Here is a 19,228-nt window from a genome sequence, read left to right on the forward strand (position 1 = left end):
TGAATTAAAGGGTCATAGCATGAGGAAGGCTGAGAACCACTGTGCTAGATGCTCAAGGCCCCTTCCCTCTTCCCAGTGAGACTGCTACCTGACAGCTTTGTTGGGAGCAAGAATGGTGAAATGTAACATCACAAACCGTTATTAACCCTCTGGGTTTGTCTGCTGGAAGGTTCTTCTGAAATGTCCCAGTTGAATTGTCTGTCTGTGGTTTGCTTCCAAAATGGCATAGGGGAGCGTGTGTGCTGGGAGTAGAGGTAAAGGCATCAATCGTGACAGTCAGTGCGACAGTCGCTGAGTCTGGCAGATGAGCAGCTATGGTCATTGTAACTGCTCATGCTTGTTAAGTGTGACCTCTACCCTCGAGAACAGACTACACGTATGCCTGTCTGCCGCTCTCCTGCCTGTCTTTGGTGAAGTGGGTAAGGGGAATATTAGGCCTCTGTGAGACCATGTGACACGGTGTCCCACCTGCGCAGATCATTAATGTCATCTAACTCGTGTACATTCGAAGGTCTGAACAGGCATGGGACAAAACACAGACCCCCCGCACTGGCCCATCCAGCCAAAGAGAAGCCTGTGCTTTGGGGAGTGGAAATGACTGGCCTGAAGTGACAGAGAGAAAGTGGCAGTTTTAAGAAACCAAGAATGTTAGGTAAGGGAAACTCACTGCATCTAATTCACAACATTAAAAAAAAAAAGTTGAGTAGTCTTATGTAGCCCATCCCAGCTTTGGACTGGCTATGCTGTTGAGGATGGCTTTGAACTAACTCCTTATCCCCCCTGCCTCCACCTCCAAATATGGGATCACAGACTTACGCTACCACCCTCAGATACCCCCCAACACCCACGCGCTACTTCTTTCATCTTCTCCTCCTTTTTCTTTTCCTCCCTCCCACTTCTTTCCTTTCCCTTCTTACTCCCATCCCCGCTCTGCTTGTTTGCGCTCAAACACCTGAAGGTGACCCGATTGTTCCCAGTACCAGTATGTGATAAGCCATGTCGGTGTGCACTTGTATGGTCCAATCTGATGTGAATGGTTGCTCTGGGGGCTTCGTAAGTAGATTTGACTGATGGATCACTGTATTACTTTCCTGTTTTCTTGAGGCTGTTGGAAAACACTGTAAGTATCTAAGAGTACAATACTATGATAGCATATCCACAGTTATTACCCCAACCACACTGATTTACCCAGCCAGTGTGTCACATAATTGGTGTGTGTGTGTGTGCTTGCTTGCATGCTTGCATTTAGGTTATACTAGTTTTAATTGGGACCTTTGTAAATGATCACATTTATTTATTTGTGTTTCTGCGAGTGTGTGTATGCATGCCATGGCCTGCCTGTGGAGGTCAGAGAGCAACCTGAAGGAGTCAGTTTTCTCCTTCCACCATTTGGGTCCTGGGCACACAACTCAGGTTGTCAGGCTTGGTGGCAGTCACCTTTGCCCACGGAGCCACCCTGCTGCTACACATTTATCATTTTCGATAAGAACGTCCAATAACGTCACAGGCTGTTTCGCAATCTGCACTGCTCTGTTAACCACAGCCAAGTCCGCTTCCTCCACCCAGTGGAGGCTGTGCTCCCTGTCTGCCCAGCGCGCCCCTTTCTCAGTCTCAGGGAAGTGCTGCTTAGCTTTCCTTCTGGAAGAGCAGCATCCTTTAGACTTGGCGTGAGTGAGGGAACACACTGTTTACCTTTCTGTGTCTGACTCATGTTCCCCCTACACTATTTCCTGGGTTCATCCATGTTGTCCTACATGATAGAATTTTGTTGGTTCAATGGCTAAGTAATATTCCTTTCTGTAAATGTGCCGTGTTCTGTCCGTCTGTTGCTGAGCACATAGGTTAATTTGAAGTCAGATAACAATGCGGCATCATTGCTGATGCTGTGAACGTCTTGGTTTATTTTGTTGTTGCTGATTTTGCTTTTAGATTATTTTATGTGTATGAGTATTTGACCTACATGAATGTATATTCACCATATGTATGCCTGGAGGAGGTCCCAGAACCCCTGGAACTAGAGTTAGGGACCATCGTGTGGGTACTGGGAATCAAACCCAGGTTCTCTGGAAGTGCAGTCAGTGCTCCTGACTGCTGGGCTGCAGCCCTTTTATTTCTCATTCCCTGGACTCCCATCTCCACTCTTTTAACCCTAGCATTCATTTTAACCCACACATTTGTTTCCATGGTAACAGCATTGCTAATGCTTGTTACAATTCTGTATATTTGATGACAGCCCTTCTCTCATAGCTGGAACTTTGGGTCATTTAGGCAGCGTGTTTCTATTTCCTCTACTTCATAGGCCCTGACGATCACTATTTTTCTCTGCTTCGCGAGTTTCACTGTTCTAGAGACGACATATGAATGCAATCTCACAGAGTTTGTCTTCTTGTTTCTGGGGATTAACACTCTTCAGATCTCTGCATGGGCCTCCTTTTCCTGGATGAGTACTATTCCATTGTGTGCATGTAACTGCAATTGTTTTCATCAACTCAGTTCTAGTACATTTTAATTTTTTATTTAGCTACTGTGAATGTGTCATTTCTCTAAGGTCCTTAACACATGGCTCACGTGAGGGGATGGCTATGAACTCTGGGAGGATCCTTGGTGGCTAGAGACCAGGCAAGAAGTTCTTTCCTGTCAAGCTGCCTATAGCTCATTTGGGGTGGCCTGTTTTTCCCAGGGGCTTCTCTTTTCGTGCTTTCTGATTTCTGCTGCCCGCCCCCCCTTAATCCCCATCGCTGTCTTTGGCTCATTTCCCATGCCCTGGCCGTGGAGGCAGCGCCACACCTTTGCATGTTGTGACGGGGTCCACAAACACTAAATGACTGCGTTCCCCGCTGCTGCCCATCTGCATTTCCTACCACTCCACGTGGAATGTTCTGATGTAGTCTCATCAACAGACCTGTGGGAGCTGGAAGGAGATGCCTGCCCACACTTCCTGCCTCTGGCAGGGTTACTGTGGATGGCTTTCCTAGCTGTCCTATAGGAGCTGGAAGGAGATGCCTGTCCATGCTTCTTGCCTGTGGGAGCTGAAAGGAGATGCCCATTCAAGTTTCCTGCCTATGGCAACGTTACCCTGGATAACCACCCTAGTCATCTTGTAAGTCACTGTGAACCTTCCTCCACCCTTGTGTTCTCAGCTGCCATGAAACCCCTCTTACACACCTCTCACAGGTCTAATCAGAGGCACCATCCATCACTCAGGAGCTGGGCTTGCTCTTGGGCAGCGGCCATGTGCTCATTCTGCAGTGTGAATCCTCCAGCTATCTGATGTCCCCAACAGTGACACTGTCCTCACCCCGCCTCCCAGTCCCACGCTTCTGTCTGGGGCTGTGGGGACTGAAGCAACTCCCTTCTTCTCACCCAGAATGTCCGATGTCGTCTTCTGTCTTGCAGTGTAGTTAGTAGTGAGGATTTGAAACCATAATCAGAGCGTTCCATTCACCTGCTCAAACACTGTCTGCGGCACCTCTGTTCCCAGCATGATCTTTGCCACACAAATATCCCCAGCTTGATCTCTTATCACCTACACCACTGTCGTCTGGTCTCCCCAAAGTTAATCCTTGTCTGGAAACACCCTGCCACTCCCGAGCCCTGTGCTCCAGTGCTCTTCTTGTCTAGAGTATCTAGATCCTGGCCCAGAGAACTTCTGCTGGAAAGTGGCTGCTTGGGTTCTGCTTTAGCCAAGAGCCCTTCTCTGGTTCTCCTTCGCTGTGATGTCATTAGGATGTGAAGCCAAAGGAGTTTACAGTGAAGGGATGTGAATGTGGTGGAGAACAGAAGCTCAGGTTTTCAGACCCTTCTCTGAAGTGGTGGCACACCCTCCAGGAGATACAAGGTCCCTCCTCATCTCAGAGGACAAGGTCACAGAAGGAGCCTTTGGGTACTCCTAAGCTTGCTATAGTGCAGACGGGGCTATTTTGTCTGCCACGCAATGCTTCATCAGACGTAGTGTGAAAATCCTCAGGAGAGCAGACATGGTAGCATACGTCTGTAATCCCAGCACTTGGGAGGCTGAGGCAGGAGGATCTGGGGTTAGAGGTCAGGCTGGGCTATATAGCAAACCTCTTTACTAGTTCTTTTTCTGTTGCTGTGACAAACACGGTGGCCAAAGACAACTTGAGGGAGAGTGTCCTTTGGCTTCCAGTCCCAGGTAAAGAAGAGTCTGTCTTGGAGGGGCAGAGGCTGAGATCACACTGGATGATCATAGCTCAAGGTTTCACCTCTCAAACGATGCCACCAACTGGGGACCAAATGCACAAATGATGAGCCTATGGGAGATACTTCTCATTCAACCCAGACTGTCTCAAAAAGCAGATGCAAAGAAACAAAAGCCTTTCCGTAGTCTTTTAGCACAGCCTGAGCTATGGAAAGGTGACGAGATGTGGGTGAGCTGTGCTGACCCATGTCTGGTGTGTGCTCTTCTCCCCACTACAGAATTCTGTCTCCTCCAAGGGAAGCATGGTGGCTTTGAACATGAGAAGAAAGTTGACTCTGTCTACTTGGACCCCTTGGCCTATAGAGAATTTGCATTCCTGGACATGCCGGATGGGGGTCAAGGGACCTCTCCCCAGGATGGGCCACTACACATTTTAAAACAAGGTATGGGCTGCAGCATAGTTATGGACAGATGGACAAGTGGACCCTCTCTCCCTAGAGGAGATGTTATATTCAAGATCCCCTTGGATCTTAAGGAGGACCAGTTCTTGGTTACTATTTTGAAAAATGGAGAGAGACCCTAGGTGGCTCAGTGTGAGAGGCCAAGGAGTGTGCTGTCCAAGTGCCTGGCAGTTTTCTTCCCCTGGACCACAGAACCTGACTACTGAGAATGGCAGTAATGAGCAGAGTTGGAGACCCCAGGGTCTCTGTCACTTCTGCCACATCCTGGGCTTCAGTACATGGCAGCCGCTCTTTGTCAGCATGGTGAATGCCACGGAAGTGCCTCATCCACATGGCAGAGGGGCCGTACCTCTGAACTGGCCATAACAATTCTCTTTGCTCCACACAGCTTGTTGCTTCGGAACTGGTTTGCTTTGCTGAGTGCAGGAGAGCAGTGTGCAGTAGGGGGAACTGGGTGAGGAAAAGGAGAAACGAGATGAAGTTAGAGCTTAGAAGCCAGGGCTGGCTCAGAATATGTTCTGCCTTGCATAGCAAGAAACGAACTTCCTTCCTGGGGCTTCAGTGAATCCCTAACCAGAGGATGCTGCTCCTGTCACAAAATGTCACTGTCGGAGGACAGGGTGATGGAGACCTGGGTTTAAAGTAGATCTTTCCTGGGACGAGAGTTGACTAAACATGAGATGTCTACTTATAAGATGTAGTTGTGACTGAGCTGGAGTTGCCCTGCGGAAGCAGGTGAGGCAGGAACTCCCTTCCTCCGCTCCAAGCTGAGCTGCCCATCCTATTGGCTGGGTACCCTAGGAACCTGGGGATGGTGGCAGGTGTAGCTGGACCTCTGGCCTGGTATTTGAGCCCTCAGATTCTAGGTTAACCAGGACAGCCCTTCTTTTTAGGCAGAGTCTGAAGAAGACTGAATTGTGTTCCAGGGGAGAGTTTGAAGATGTGGCTCAGGAGCTCTTTGTCAATTGCTTCCTAGACTTCCACCAGCGAGGCCATGCATTTCTGTATCCGCTTGTGGCCCTCGGCAGGAAAGCACCGTCCCAGCCCATCTTTTTTGCCTTAATTTACTAGGAACTTTTGACTGTTCTCAGGAAAGAGGACTATGGGGCACAGGCTCCCAGGCCTCCTGTGGAGGGTGTAAGCGGTATAGCAGAGTGCACTCTGTGCTCATCTTGAGCAGGAGTGGAAGGCACAGGGAGGGAAGTGGAAGCCATGTTTGCCGTGCATGTTGAGTGCTGACCCTTTCACTGTGCACTGAAAAGGAAGCATGCCAAGCAGCAGTGCATCTCTAGACAGTGCCAGGAAGGACGTGTTTGGGGACCAGTGTGGCTCATGCTTAGTGATTCAGTCTTGAGGACGTATTCCTATAGCTACCATGCATAAGTGGCTTCCAGGAACTACCTGGTCAAGCTTAGCACTGCATGGGCAGAGACAGGTGAGGCCTGGGGTATCACAGTGGGCTTCTCTGTCCCTTTCTTGTAGCTTCCCAGATTCTTGAGAGCCACCCAGGGTACTGTGTATCTCCGAGCCCCACAGCTGACTCTGAACCTGGAGTCCTTTGGAAGGACTGAGAGGCAGGTTGGGAGCTAGGCCTGACCCTGCATCTGCTCTGCTTCTACAGCGGCTGCACACCTGGAGAGAAGCTTCCATCCCTTTGCAGAGTTACCTGCCCAGCAGCAGATGGCGCTGTTCTGCCTCCTGCAGACAGTCTTGTTTGACGAGGAACTCCTCAAGGCTCTGGAGCAAGTGGTGAGGCAGCAGGGGTGGGGGTGAGAGGCGGGGAAGGGTGTTGAGTTTGGGTCTGTACCTGGTTGCTCTTAGAATGTGCACAGGCTAGACTTCTTAGGATGGCTTTGGAATAATTTGAAATTAAGTTTCACCACCTCCTTTTAGCCCTAAAACTTGTAGCTGACATCAGGCAGAGAGGAATAAGTGACTTTCTTAGAGCTATAACACATGACCACAGGCTTGGGGCTTTAAAATATCAGAAATTACTCTCTTCCAGACCTGGAGGGCAGAGTCCAGAATTGACAGTGGCAGCAGGCCCATACCCCTCTGAAAGATCGCGGGAAGAATCCTTGTTCCCTGCAGTTTCTGGTGGCTCCTGTCATTCTTTGGCTTGTAGCTGCTCCACTCTTACTCTGTCCTGTCCTCCCTTGTTTGTTGGGGTCTTCTCTAGACACAACACTCATTAAGGATCCCCATTACTAGATACAGGGTGCTCTTGCTTTGAGACTCTCACCTTATTGATGCCTGCAAAGACTCATTCCAAACAGGCCCCATTCTGAGACTGCAGGGGGACACTCATTCAGCTCACAGGGAAGAGGCTATGTGGTAGAGCTGTGAGCTCTACTTATCTTAGAACAGATAAGTAGGTATTTATTGCTGTTTTGCAACAGCCAGATTTTGAGGGAGATGCCAGCTGCTTACCCTCCATGAGCTCAGATTTTTTGTTCTTAATGAGGCTGAAGCTTTGAAAATTTTTTCATTGTGATGTTTTTCGTCCTTCTTCTTTTCCTATACTGCTCAAATGATTTAGGTGTCCAGAGAGCCACTCATATATTATCTTCCCTCTTGATCTGAGACTGTGTTGGAGAGCTTGGTAACCAGGGGGCAGAAGTGCAGTTGTCCAAATGGTCCAGTTTGCCTTCAGAAGGACACAAATGCTCCAGTCCCATGACTTTTACTCCATAAAATAGCTCCTTCCTAGGGGAAAATGTCAGGCTGGTTCCTTGTGGAGAGAGTCGCATCTGCCCTGTCCGATGCTGGCAGAGCATCAGCTTGCTGGTGGGTGTCAGAGGGGACATGGCATACTTATGGAGTACAGCTAGCTCAGGGGTCAGAACAGGCTCATGGGCAGTGCCATCCCACTCCAGAGCAGCCCTGTGAGGAGGGACAAAGTTGCCAAGGCAGGCTGGGGACACACTAGGTTTAGAGGTCTGTCAGTAGTGTGAGATCCAGGAAGGAATGTTGCTTTTATGTTCCATTCATCAATTTGGTATGTAGCCGCTTGTCCCTGGTGTCTGGTAAAACTCCATAGCCTGTCTTGGTCTGAAAGGTTTTTTCTGCCCAATATTTCCTGCATGACTCTTTTCCTTTCCTTGGGGAAGGATAGCACTTGGGCAAGGCTCACCTTAGTTTGTCCTTAGGAGGAAATTTAGGCCCATGGATAGCATCAAAGTATAGGAAAGGGCCCATTGCTTGCTTTACCTGGAGGTGAAGGGCATGGGGTATTGGGAAGGTGGGAATAGGGCCGAGGCTCAGTTGAGCTGCATTTCAATGGGTTCTAGCTTCACCGTAGTCTTTCTTCCCCTTCTGCATTGTAGTGTGATGATATGGCTGGCGGCCTTTGGTCCTCACAGGCTGTCTTGGCGATGGAGGATCTGACAGACAGGCAGCAGCAGGACCTCACAACCTTCCTGCAGCTGGTGGGGTGCAGGGTACAGGGTGAGCGTCCTGGCCCGCAGGATGAGGTCAGCAACCAGAAGCTCTTTGCAACAGCCTACTTCCTGGTCAGTGCACTATCAGGTACGGAAACTGAGACAAAAAAGAACAGGATAATGTCTGCCATGACTAGGAAATGGTGTTGCTTTCTGTATGTGCCAGGGACACAGAAGCGATGATGACCAAGGATGCTTTGGTATAGTTGTCTTCTTCCAGTCCTGAAGATAAGAGGTGGAAAGCCAGGGAGAACCCTGCCACACTCTGAAGGATGACTCTCTTACTCAGGGAGGACTACCTTCTGATTTCCTCACTGGAAGTCCTTTTCAGAATGCAGCCTGTGATCCACATCAGGGTCACCTTCCTTTGGAGGTGTTTGTCCTTTCCTTCCTCCTTGCACACTTGTGCCCCCCTTCAAGGTACTCTCAGGGTTCAGCGTAGTGGTGTGTTATGCACAAGGTGAGGAGGCAGGCTGTGTTTCTGTATAGGTCTTAAAATAGTTTCCCAGGGGGAGTGGATTTTAGTTACTGTCAAGCAGAGCCCACCACGCAGGAAGGTCTGGTGGTACCCTCTGTGAAGCAGCTGTAGCTATACCCCATCCTTGGAGGCCCAACTTGCATGCTAATAGGCACTGGGGTCCTGATACAGGGGCTTTCTCCCCAGTACTACAAAGGCAAAGGCCCAGGGAACCTTCAGTGTTTAAAAAATGAATCAGAAATAATGTTCCAGCTTGATGTGCTGATGGATAAACCCTGTGTCTTGTTCTAAATCACAGAGAAAGTCTTTGAGTGGCTGACTGAGACCATATATGAGACATAGGCTCTGTGAAACGCCACCTAGAGCTAGACCCATGTTAACAGTGAACATGCTTGAGTATAGACTTTCTGTCAGCTTGTGAGAAGGCTTCTTATATATTCTACACTACTTAAGCGTTTCTATGTAGAATAGCCCATGGCTGACAGACTATACCAGTCACATTCTCCCTGGCCTTGATATAGCTCTGTTGCTGACCATACGAGGGGTTTTAACACAAAACTTATTCCCATTTGGAAGCTGGATGCAGGGGAAGTTTTATGTGTAGCCAGCATCTACATTAACCCTGCCCTTTCCACTGATGTTGTAACAGCAGCCACAAAGGTTGGCTGATTTAAAGCTCTTTTGGTAGTATTCTAGTTAACCCTGGACCCTTCTTGGCCAACTCTTCCAGACAGCATGGCGTCCTGAGATCTGGGGATAGTGCTGGAATAGAAAGTAGTTCTCTTGGGCCCTGACAGTGTTTATTTGGCTTTATCCTGCTTAGCCACTTCCAGCACTGCCTGTCTCCCAGAAAGTTTCCTCTGCCCCTTTGACCATGAGCAAATCTTGGCAAATCCAAGACCTCAGGACCACAGAACCTCATTTGTAACTGAATCGCTTTTTCCCTGACTTCCTGGGCAGCCAGGTAGTTAGGGGAGGACAGAGCATGCCTGGTCTAGGACATGCACCAGGGTGAGAGCCCTTTGTGATGTGCTCACAGCTCTGTTAAGCACCTCTAGGGAAGAGGGATGCAGTAGTGATTTCATGAGGCAAGAGGCATTCTGGAAGGTGAAGGGGTTGAAATGTGTCAGTGCTTGGTTGACACTACATGCCCTTCTCAGCCCTGTGCCTTCTATCCTCTTCTTGAAGTGGAGTGAGGGCCTCCTTGGGGACATATGAAAACTGTGAGCTTCCTCAGAGGCAGGGACATGATCACACTGGAAGGTGTGTTAGGTTTCTCTGGTGGGATCACCTAACAAGGCTGCCCCTTCCTTCAGCGCCATGTCCTTTTGTCCTCTCTGGGTCACAGCCTGTGACATGTCATCTGTAATACAGCTAACAGATGTAGGTGGTCATGAAGTTCATGAGTGGTCACTATACCAGGTGACTTAGCAGCTCCAAGGTAATGCGCTGAGGGTTAGGTTCATCTCAGCAGCTCTTATTTTGTATGGGAAGTATTGTATAGATGCATGAATGGCACTGATTTGAATTCTCTTTGGCAGGGTCGTCTGGTGTAGCTGGTGTAGCTCTAGCCTCTCACAATTCTGTCCCAACTTTGTTGTGTCATTGATTAGCCCTGTTGGAGCTTTCTTTCCCAAAGGGACTGGTGGCATGATGGAGCCCTTCATGTTTGTGTGGTGTACTGACATGTATCCCTAAATACCTTCTAGTGTGTAAAATTGACAGGTTCCTAGAGAATACCCCACACTATGGTCTTGAATGTTTATATGTTACATATTCTCATGCCTGTAAATCCCAGTACTTGGAAGAGGCAGGGTTATTGCAAATTCAAGGCTATTCTGGGTTACATAGCAAAAATATGTCTAAAAAAGCAGAAACAAAACAAAGCTTCCTGATAGAAGCTCCAGCCTAGTTACCTGGAATGGTTCTAACCATTCAAGCATGGCTTTTTTTGAGCCAATTATCCTTTCCCAGAGTCCATGTCCTTCTTGCTAACTAGCAAATTCGATGTCAAAGAGCATCTTCTAGTAACTAGATTCCCAGGGAGATCCCTCAGATCACCAGCACTGCCTTCAAATATGACCACACTCTTGTTCCTGACAGTCTGTGTAGCTCTGGCTGACCCAGAACCCAGAGATCCTGCCTCCCAAGTGCTAGGATTAAGAGTATGCCACCACTCCTAGCCCAGTCACACGTACTTTAACTGGTGGTAGCAAGGTAATGAAGTATAAGTTGGACACCACCTAGGGATGGCCGAACTGTTCTTTTTAATATAAGGGCTCACTGTGTCTCAGGCTTGTGATTCTTCTGCCTAACCTCTCAAATGATGACAATACAACATGCGTCACCATGCTTGGCTTCCACAAACTTGTTTTTGACAATGATCATGACCACGATGCATGTCTTCTACAGAAATGCCAGATAATGCTACAGTTCTCCTGGGGACTTGCTGTAAACTTCACATTATTCGTACGCTGTGCCACCTGGTAAGGAACCTTCAGCTGGGACAGTGGGGAGGAAAAGACTAGGGATAATAAGGGACAGATGCTATGCAGCTGGTATAACACCTCTAGTTTCTCAGCTTGAGTGTGTAAGCACATATCATTAACATATGGGTGGGGGGAATGTCTGAGGTACAGAACGAAGTGTTCAAAGAACTGGCTAGCAAAGCAGCCTAGTGTGCCAACTCCAATACTGTTCTTTCCTCAGTTTGGAGACTTCTGGCCACTTTTGGTACTCAGACTTTTGGTACCGAGAGGCCCAACACCCTGCTGTTGGCCACTGCACTGTGTGGCATGGTTTGAAGCTGCTTTGTGTCACATTTCCCAGAAAGCACTCACGGCTGCTCTCTGAAGGAGACATAGCTTCTCCCATCCTCTTACAGAATCAGTACCACTGCAAGAGCAGGAGATCAGTAATGAGTCTAAGCCCAGAGTGGAGCAAGTTCTCAGGTTTCAGAGAGGGCAGTTAGCAGAGACCAGCAACAGGCTGCCCAGATTGTCCAGAGGCAGCTTCTCTCACACAGTCTGTGCTGGTAGAAGGCCCTGGATCACTTGTTTTAAAGTCTGGTATGGTGCCAAGCCCCCATGTTACCTCACAGCAAAGCTGGCAATGCAGACTGCCTAGATAGGCCTACTTATGTTCTGTGTGTCCTCTGGGAATACCAAAGCATGTGGGTGGTCTTAGATGTTGTTCTGTATGTAGGATGTGTCAGAAGCCAGGATCACTAGGTATCTTATCACATAGCTGGGCTGGTGCCATCAGAACTGACCACAGAGTCCGTGCCCCAGAGGATACTCAACTCTTGGAAACATGCCACCATATCTCAGACCAGCTGAGGGTGATGGCTGCTTGTGTAGTTTGATTATAGAAACGATATAATTGTACTAATTGTATGAGATGATGAGCAAAACAGCTCTGTTCCCTCTTGCAGCAGTGAGTGTTCAGCATTTCCAAAGTCTGTTTCTTGAGTATTTAGGGACTAATTGAAGCCATTCAGGAAGTACACAGAGAAGAAACTCGTGCTACGGGAGCCAGGCCCTAATGAACTCACTTAGCACTCTTTGCAGTGAGCTCTGGCTCTGATTTTGGCTGATGTTCCAGGACCAGCCAGGAACCAGTTCCAAAACTGGATGGACTCCTGCTGCCTGCAGATGCACTTGCCTGCATTTGGAGCTGCTCAGCAGACAAAACAGGTTTCTTAAAAGGAAGATCGTCCTAGGTGTCCTCAAGTAATCTCTGTAGATTTCCCACTTCAAGACTGGAGTATTGTGTACGTCTTAAAGTGACTTACCTAGAAAAGTCACACAATCTACCCACATTCCTGTTTGAAGGTCCAAGTGATGCTGAGTCTTCTTTAAGGTTTTGGACAAATTGCCAGATACACTATTCACATGCTGTGGACTGGTAAGAGGGTAGATTTAAATCAGTAGAGAAATCTAGGAAATATTCCCAAAGGATACAGAGTAGCCAGGGCAAAGGTTCTTGAAGCAGAAAACAATTAATAAATGACAGTACCTACACCTGAGTTCACCCAAATACCTGAGAAATTCTAATATTGTCATTTACATTAATAAACAAAACAACCAATGACCAAGTGGTGGCAGTGGTGAGTGTGTACCTGCCCCAGAACAAAGAAAAAAACTGTCAGCAAAAAAGTGATTGGAACATTAAACGATGTAGGGAGTACCTGTTGGACATACCCTGCCCTTCACTAAACCTGATGCTGTCTGGAGAAAAGAATGGAAAATGGCTGTAGGCCTTATCATTCTGCAACTGCCCAAGCCAGAGGACATACAGCTTAATGTCCACTCCGAGAAACCGGCTTGTTTAATCAGGGCTCCAAAGAAGGTGATCACCTTAGTTGGGCCTCCCATAATCAGCAAGACTCTTACCTTGTTATGGACCTTTTGTCCTGTGCCCACACTGGGTGGAAGGCAGTGTTGACAGCATTTTGCTACTTCAGGCTCTGAGGTACCATAGTCATATGCATGGGGGCCATCTCCTCCTCACCCTACAACCTTGAGATTGTGGGGCTGTAGATGCCCGTGAAGGCCTACCCTCACTTGCGCCTGTCTATCACGAGTTGGCTAAGTTTCCAAGTAGGTCCTACAGCTCCAGGAATCCAGCAACCAGGGCCCCAACTGTCAGTGATACTTGCACCCAATGACAGTGAGAATTTTTTGTGCTTACAGCTTTGGAAATGTAGCTGCTGGTGCAAAAAGCCTCAGCACTACCCTGGCTTGCAGCTGGAATCACATCTGTGGTCTTCAGCTTCATGGCAAACTATGCCACAAGTTGGCCACTCCACTGCTTACTCTTTGCATGATCATGTTTCCACCTTTGCCTTGCGGCCACAGACACACAACAGGCTTGCGTACCACTCATATTAAGCCATGGCACACAGGGGAATTATCCCCAAAGTCCTGCACCTCTGAGCATGGAAACCAGAACTACAGGGAAGACCCAAGGAACTTAACTTCCATAGTCCATTGACTTTGGATTAGGGTTGCTGTACTGAGTAAAACTTGTGCTTATCACCTTGGTCCTGGATGAGCTACAGTCTCAATCCCACACATCCACAAAAGTGGCCATAAAGCCCCAGAGACTTTAACCACCCCCAAAGGACTAGGGAAGAACTCCTTTATGTTTCAAAACCTTAAATCCCATGGTTACTGGAGATATTTACCTGGTAAGACCTGGAGAAAGGGGCTGGTTCCATCCTGTGGCTCTAGAATTGTGGGTGTTGGTGTTACAGATTCAAGCATCTTCTATAACTCATGATGTGTTCTATGTTCACCTGGACAGACCTAGGGATAGCTCTTTCTGAATCTTATACCAATGAGTCCATAATGGCTGAATACACTCTTGGAAGCCTGTGTTTGTGGCAAAGCCCTACTGTGGTCAGCACTGTTGTTATCCCCTTGACCCTAATGACAGGAACCAAATGAGGCGCCGCACAGCAGCTGCACGGCTGAGTTCATGTGTAACTGAAGCCCGGGCACCTATCCAGCTGACAAAATGAAAGTGCCTCAAAATATTGGATGTTCCACAAATGTACAGGATACAGAGAACAAGCCAGCCAGAGAGAATAGCTGTTCTTCTCTAAAAATAATCTCTGAGAAGGAAGTCTGAAGAGTTTACAGTAATGATCCCAAGGAAACATTAATGAGCTCCAAGAGAATATAAACAAAGTAACACAAAGAAGCAAAAAGCAATTTGGGATATAAATGAGAAATTAAGAGTTAGAAATCTTAGTTTAAAAAATACCAAAGACTATTAATTCTGGAGCCAATATATCCAATCAGTGCAATAAAACACACAAAGCTCTGAAAATAGGAAGTAGCACAAGGAAACACTGCAGAACCTAAGGATAATCCTTCCAATTACTTCAGTAAGACAAGGGGGCTGGTGTGTATAATTGAGAAAAGCTACAAGGTATCTAGGGCAGAAATAGGTGAAAATATTTGCACTGTGGGGATTCCAGATGGGGAAGGAAAAAGGCATTTAAAAACTAGTTTCAGCTGGGCAGTAGTGACACATGACTTTAATCCCAGCACTTGGGAGGCAGAGACAGGCCTATGAATTCGAGTGGAGGTCAACCTGGTCTACAGGAGCTGGTTCCAGGACAGGCTCCAAAGCCACAGAGAAACCCTGTCTCAAAGAAAACCAAACCACAAGAAATCCATTCACTGATGTATGCGTATGTGGTGGTTTGAATAGATATGCTCCCCATAAGACTGACTCATGTGTTTGAATACTTAGCCCATAGGAAATGGTACTATTAGGAGGTGTGGCCTTGGTGGAGGAAGTGTGTCATTGTCGGGGTGGGCTTTGAGGTCTTATATGCTCAAGCTATGCCTAGTGTGGTACACAGTCGATTCTGCTTCCTTTGAATCAAAATGTAGAACTCTCAGTTCTTTTTCTATCACCATGTTTGCCTGCACACCACCCTTCTTCAGCACCATGTCTGCCTGTATACTGCCATGTTCCACCATGATGATAATGGACTAAACCTCTGAAACTGTAAGCCAGCCCCCATGAAATGTTTTTCTTTTAAGAGCTGCCATGGTCATGATGTCTCTTCACAACAGAAATCCTAGCTAAGACAGCGTATTAAAAGGGACTGGAAAAAAAAGCAACTAAATAGAAATCAAAAGTAAGCAGAAAAGTTACACTCATAATCTCACAGGGTAAAGTGGACTTTAAACAAGCAGAGAGAGAAGCAATCGCCATATATTCATAAATAGATCAGTTCAGCAACCAGATACAGAAGGGCAAATACATATGGGTCCAACATTACCAGTCCAATAGCCAGAACAACTGTAGATGTGCAAGAAGGGAGACAAATACAGGTATAGTCAGGGATTTCCCTTCTTTTTCCACTTTGGGCAGCACATTTAGACACAAAATGAAAGAAACACTTCGGTCAAAACACATGAGTGTTACCAGTTACAGGGCGTCTTAACCAACAGCAGTAGCAGTAAACTCATTCTTACTAGAAATATGTACTACTCACGACTAAAACATGTTAGGTCACAAATAAGTCTCAATGCATTTTTTTTTTTTAATTTGAAGAGTGTAAGAGTTGGTTTATTGTAAAAGAAATCAAGAATAACCAGTTGTCCATATTCTACCTATGATAGCTAAAACACATTAAACCCTATTATATCAGGAATAAGAAAGGGCACAAGACAGACTACATAGAGGCTGTGAATCAAACTCAGTGAAAGGGTGCTCAGGGTTCTTCAGTGGTACAAACGATTTGATGATACCAAGGTACTGTCAGGCTCCATGGGGCTGCGAGACATTGGGGTATAACTAGCCAAATGATTTTGTGAGACAAATACAATGTTCTTCGTTTGTTTATTTTTAGAGACAAGGTTACTCTAAATAACAGTTTTGGTTGTCCTGGAACTAGCTCTGTATATCAGGCTGGCCTCAAACTCAGAGATTCGCCTGCTTCTGCCTCCCAAGTGCTGGGGTTAAAGGTGTGCACCACCACTGTCTGGTATATACAATGTTCTTACTTTGTGGGTGAACTTTTAGGAACAACTACTTTGAAGAGGAAGAAGTTTGTAGGTTTCTATCAAGGTCCCACCCTCCTCTGAGCTAAAGCCAATCTGCTGATACATAGCATGTAATCTTTTGCCCTTGGCATTTTACCCTTCAACAGCCTTACTATCTGCATGGTAGCCACATGCTGCATCACCCATCTGCTCAGTTTTGAATTCAGTAGAACTTTAGTGTTCTAAAGCCTGTGTCCGTGTTCACCCCCTTTTCCCAAGACATAATCCAGCATGAATCTTTCTGCTAGTTTTTTTTTTTTTAAAAGTATTATTTACATGATGAGTGTATTGTCTGTATGATCCCCTCAAGGGTCAGGGAAGGGAGTCAGATCAGAAGCCGCCACCATTTGGGCACTGGGAACCAATAGTCCTCTTTAAGAACAAAGCATGCTTAACTGCTCAGCTACGTCTCTGGCCCCCATGGGCTAGTTTCTGAATAAAGGCCTTAGTAGTGGTTCTCAGCTTTCCTAATGCTTACAACCCTTTAATACATGTTGTAGTGACCCCAGTCATAAAATTATTTCATTGTTTCTTCGTAACTAATTTTACTACTACTATGAATTTAATATGCATCCATAGGTTGAGAACCGCTGCCTTAGAGTCAATGGCAATGAATGAATCTTTAGATACAATATATTGGTAACTAAATCTTTTTGTACTCTGAAGTTTTGCACTCATTAAATCAAAGGACTAAAATACTTAGATTTTTTTAACTGAAAAAAGAAATTGGTGTATCTAATCTGAGTCTTTTTTTTTCATAGCAGTTTAGCCTGGAAGAGATTTTTTTTTTTTGTCTTTATAAAACCCTTGAAACTGATAGAGGTGTTAGCTGGTGCCACTATAATTCCAGCTACCACTTTATAGCTTCTGTTTAAGGATTCATTCATGCTTATTCCTTAAAAAAAAAAATAGTCTTTGGAAACCATTACTATTCCCAAAGACACGTTTTAGGAACCTCTCTTCTTGCATAAATAAATAAATAAATAGATAAATAAATAAACAAAGGCAAAATCATGTTCATCTCCTCTTTGCTAAATACAACTATCCACATACATTCTAACCTTGTCACTTTACTAGTTAACGCATGACCTCACTGTATTTCAACCCCAAAGTCCATTTTTAGTATAAGAACTATGAATATTAACTATCTTTGGTGATCACAAGGGAATAAAATAAAAAAAAAAAACAAGAACAGAAATTATAAAAATACATGTTCCTAGTGACTAATGGATAACTGGAGAAATTCTAGAAACAAATGCAAGGAACACAACAAAATCCATGATCCACAGTAAACATAGCAGTGAAAGGAAAGTTTAGAACAATGCATATATCAGACAACAGAAAGATCTTAAGATTGTAAGCAACTGACTGCTGCAACTCAAGGACATAGGGAAAACAAGGACAAATCAAAACCCAAAGCACAGCAGAAAATCAAAACTTAGAAACACAGAAAGCTAGGTATGGGCAGACGAGGCAGGAGGATCGTTGTGCTTTCCAGGCCAGCCTTATCTATACAGTGAGTTACAAGGCAGCCAGGGATACATACTGAGACCCTTTATCAACAACAACAACAACACACACACAAAAAAAAACCTACAGAAATCAAGAAAACAATCTGGTGTTTTGGAAGTAAAGCAAAATTGTCAAAACAAATTAGGTATGTGCGCTGGTAGCAGTTGGGCACACTCTGAGATGGACGAAGACATTACACACAACAGAAGCAGAGGATCACAAGGAATGACTGTAGCAACTGCAGTGCTGCAAAACCGGAAACCTATGCAGATATGTGTATCACAGCTAGCTGAGTCAAAAGAAATATCAACTCTAAACAGGCCAGCAATGAGAGGGAAACAGTAACTGAAATTTCCTAAAGATAGTCTAGGACTTGAAGAGCTAATTCCAATGCTACTTCCGTTATTTGAAGGTGAACTCAGATGAACTCTACCAAATGTATTATCTGGATACCCAGAGGAGACGAGACAACCACAGACTCATGTACAAATATTCTCAATAAAGTAGTACCAACTGAACTCAATAGCATCACAAAATATAACATACCATGAGAAAAGTATTTACAATCTTCTGACAAGGGACTTCTCTGGATAATATAGAAACTCAAAAGGCCATATACCATAAAAACAATCCAATTAAAAAGTGAGCTAAAAACCTAAATGGATATTTCTCAAAAGATATACAAACTGCAAGTACATGAAAAAAAAAAAAAAAAACAACCCACTACTGGCTCTCTGATCACCATGGAAACACAAATCAAAATTGCAATGGAGTAGCATATCATCCTCATTAAAATAACTATCATGAAAAAGATGTAAGAAATGCTAGAGAGGATGTAGAAAAAGGAAAACTCTTATACACTATTGGAAAGGATGTACTTAGTACAGCCATTATAGAAAACACTATGGAGGGCCCGAGTGCTGAAACTACTGAGTGCTACCATGTCTATCTGAAGATGAAATATCAATAGATGTATACTCCCATGTTTGCTGAGCCTGTTCACATGGCTAACATGTGACAACAACCCAGATGTTCCTCAACAGATGAAGGCCAAAGAACACAGGTAAATGCACAGTCCAATAGTATTCCCTTATAATAAATGAAAACATGTTATTTATTGGTAGCAACATGGCAGAGACTGGTGATCACTGTTAAATGAAACAGGTCAGACACAGGACATACACTCTCATGCATTTGTAGAAAACACTAAGTCAAACTCTTGGAAGAACACATTAGAATCATGACCACTAGACTCAGATAAGCAGTGGGGAAGATGGCTGAAAATTCTAAGGAATTTCGATCTTCTTTAACATGGTAGGTAAGAGATAAACCACCATATTTCACAATAATTACAAGTGTATGAAAAATTCAACACAAAATGGTGTCTGGAGACAAAAGTTCTTTTTGTCTGATTTTTTACTGATTCTATATATGTATTAAATTACCCTAATATACCCCATAAAAATGTACATATTTATCAGTAAAGCCAAGATGAATCCTTATATGTGACATACAAAAGGTACATGCTGATTTTTCTAACCTACTGGGTTAGAAAGGTGTAAAGAAAGGTGTAAAGTTTAGAAGGTGTAACAGAATGGGGATTCAGACAG

The 19,228-nt window shown here is 45.4% G+C and overlaps 1 protein-coding gene across 1 annotated transcript in view; it reads left to right on the forward strand.

Moving 5' to 3' along the window:
• The window catches only part of Gsdme (gasdermin E), a 68,507-nt gene that overhangs the window by 40,050 nt on the left and 9,229 nt on the right, over positions 1 to 19,228 (forward strand). The window contains exons 6-9 of the mRNA XM_057763093.1: positions 4,438 to 4,602; positions 6,242 to 6,369; positions 7,947 to 8,148; positions 10,951 to 11,024. Of these exons, the coding sequence (XP_057619076.1) occupies positions 4,438 to 4,602; positions 6,242 to 6,369; positions 7,947 to 8,148; positions 10,951 to 11,024 (569 nt within the window). The remainder of the gene's footprint in view (positions 1 to 4,437; positions 4,603 to 6,241; positions 6,370 to 7,946; positions 8,149 to 10,950; positions 11,025 to 19,228) is intronic.

The sequence above is a fragment of the Chionomys nivalis genome, chromosome 1, assembly GCF_950005125.1.
Source record: "Chionomys nivalis chromosome 1, mChiNiv1.1, whole genome shotgun sequence".
Lineage (NCBI taxonomy): Eukaryota > Metazoa > Chordata > Mammalia > Rodentia > Cricetidae > Chionomys > Chionomys nivalis.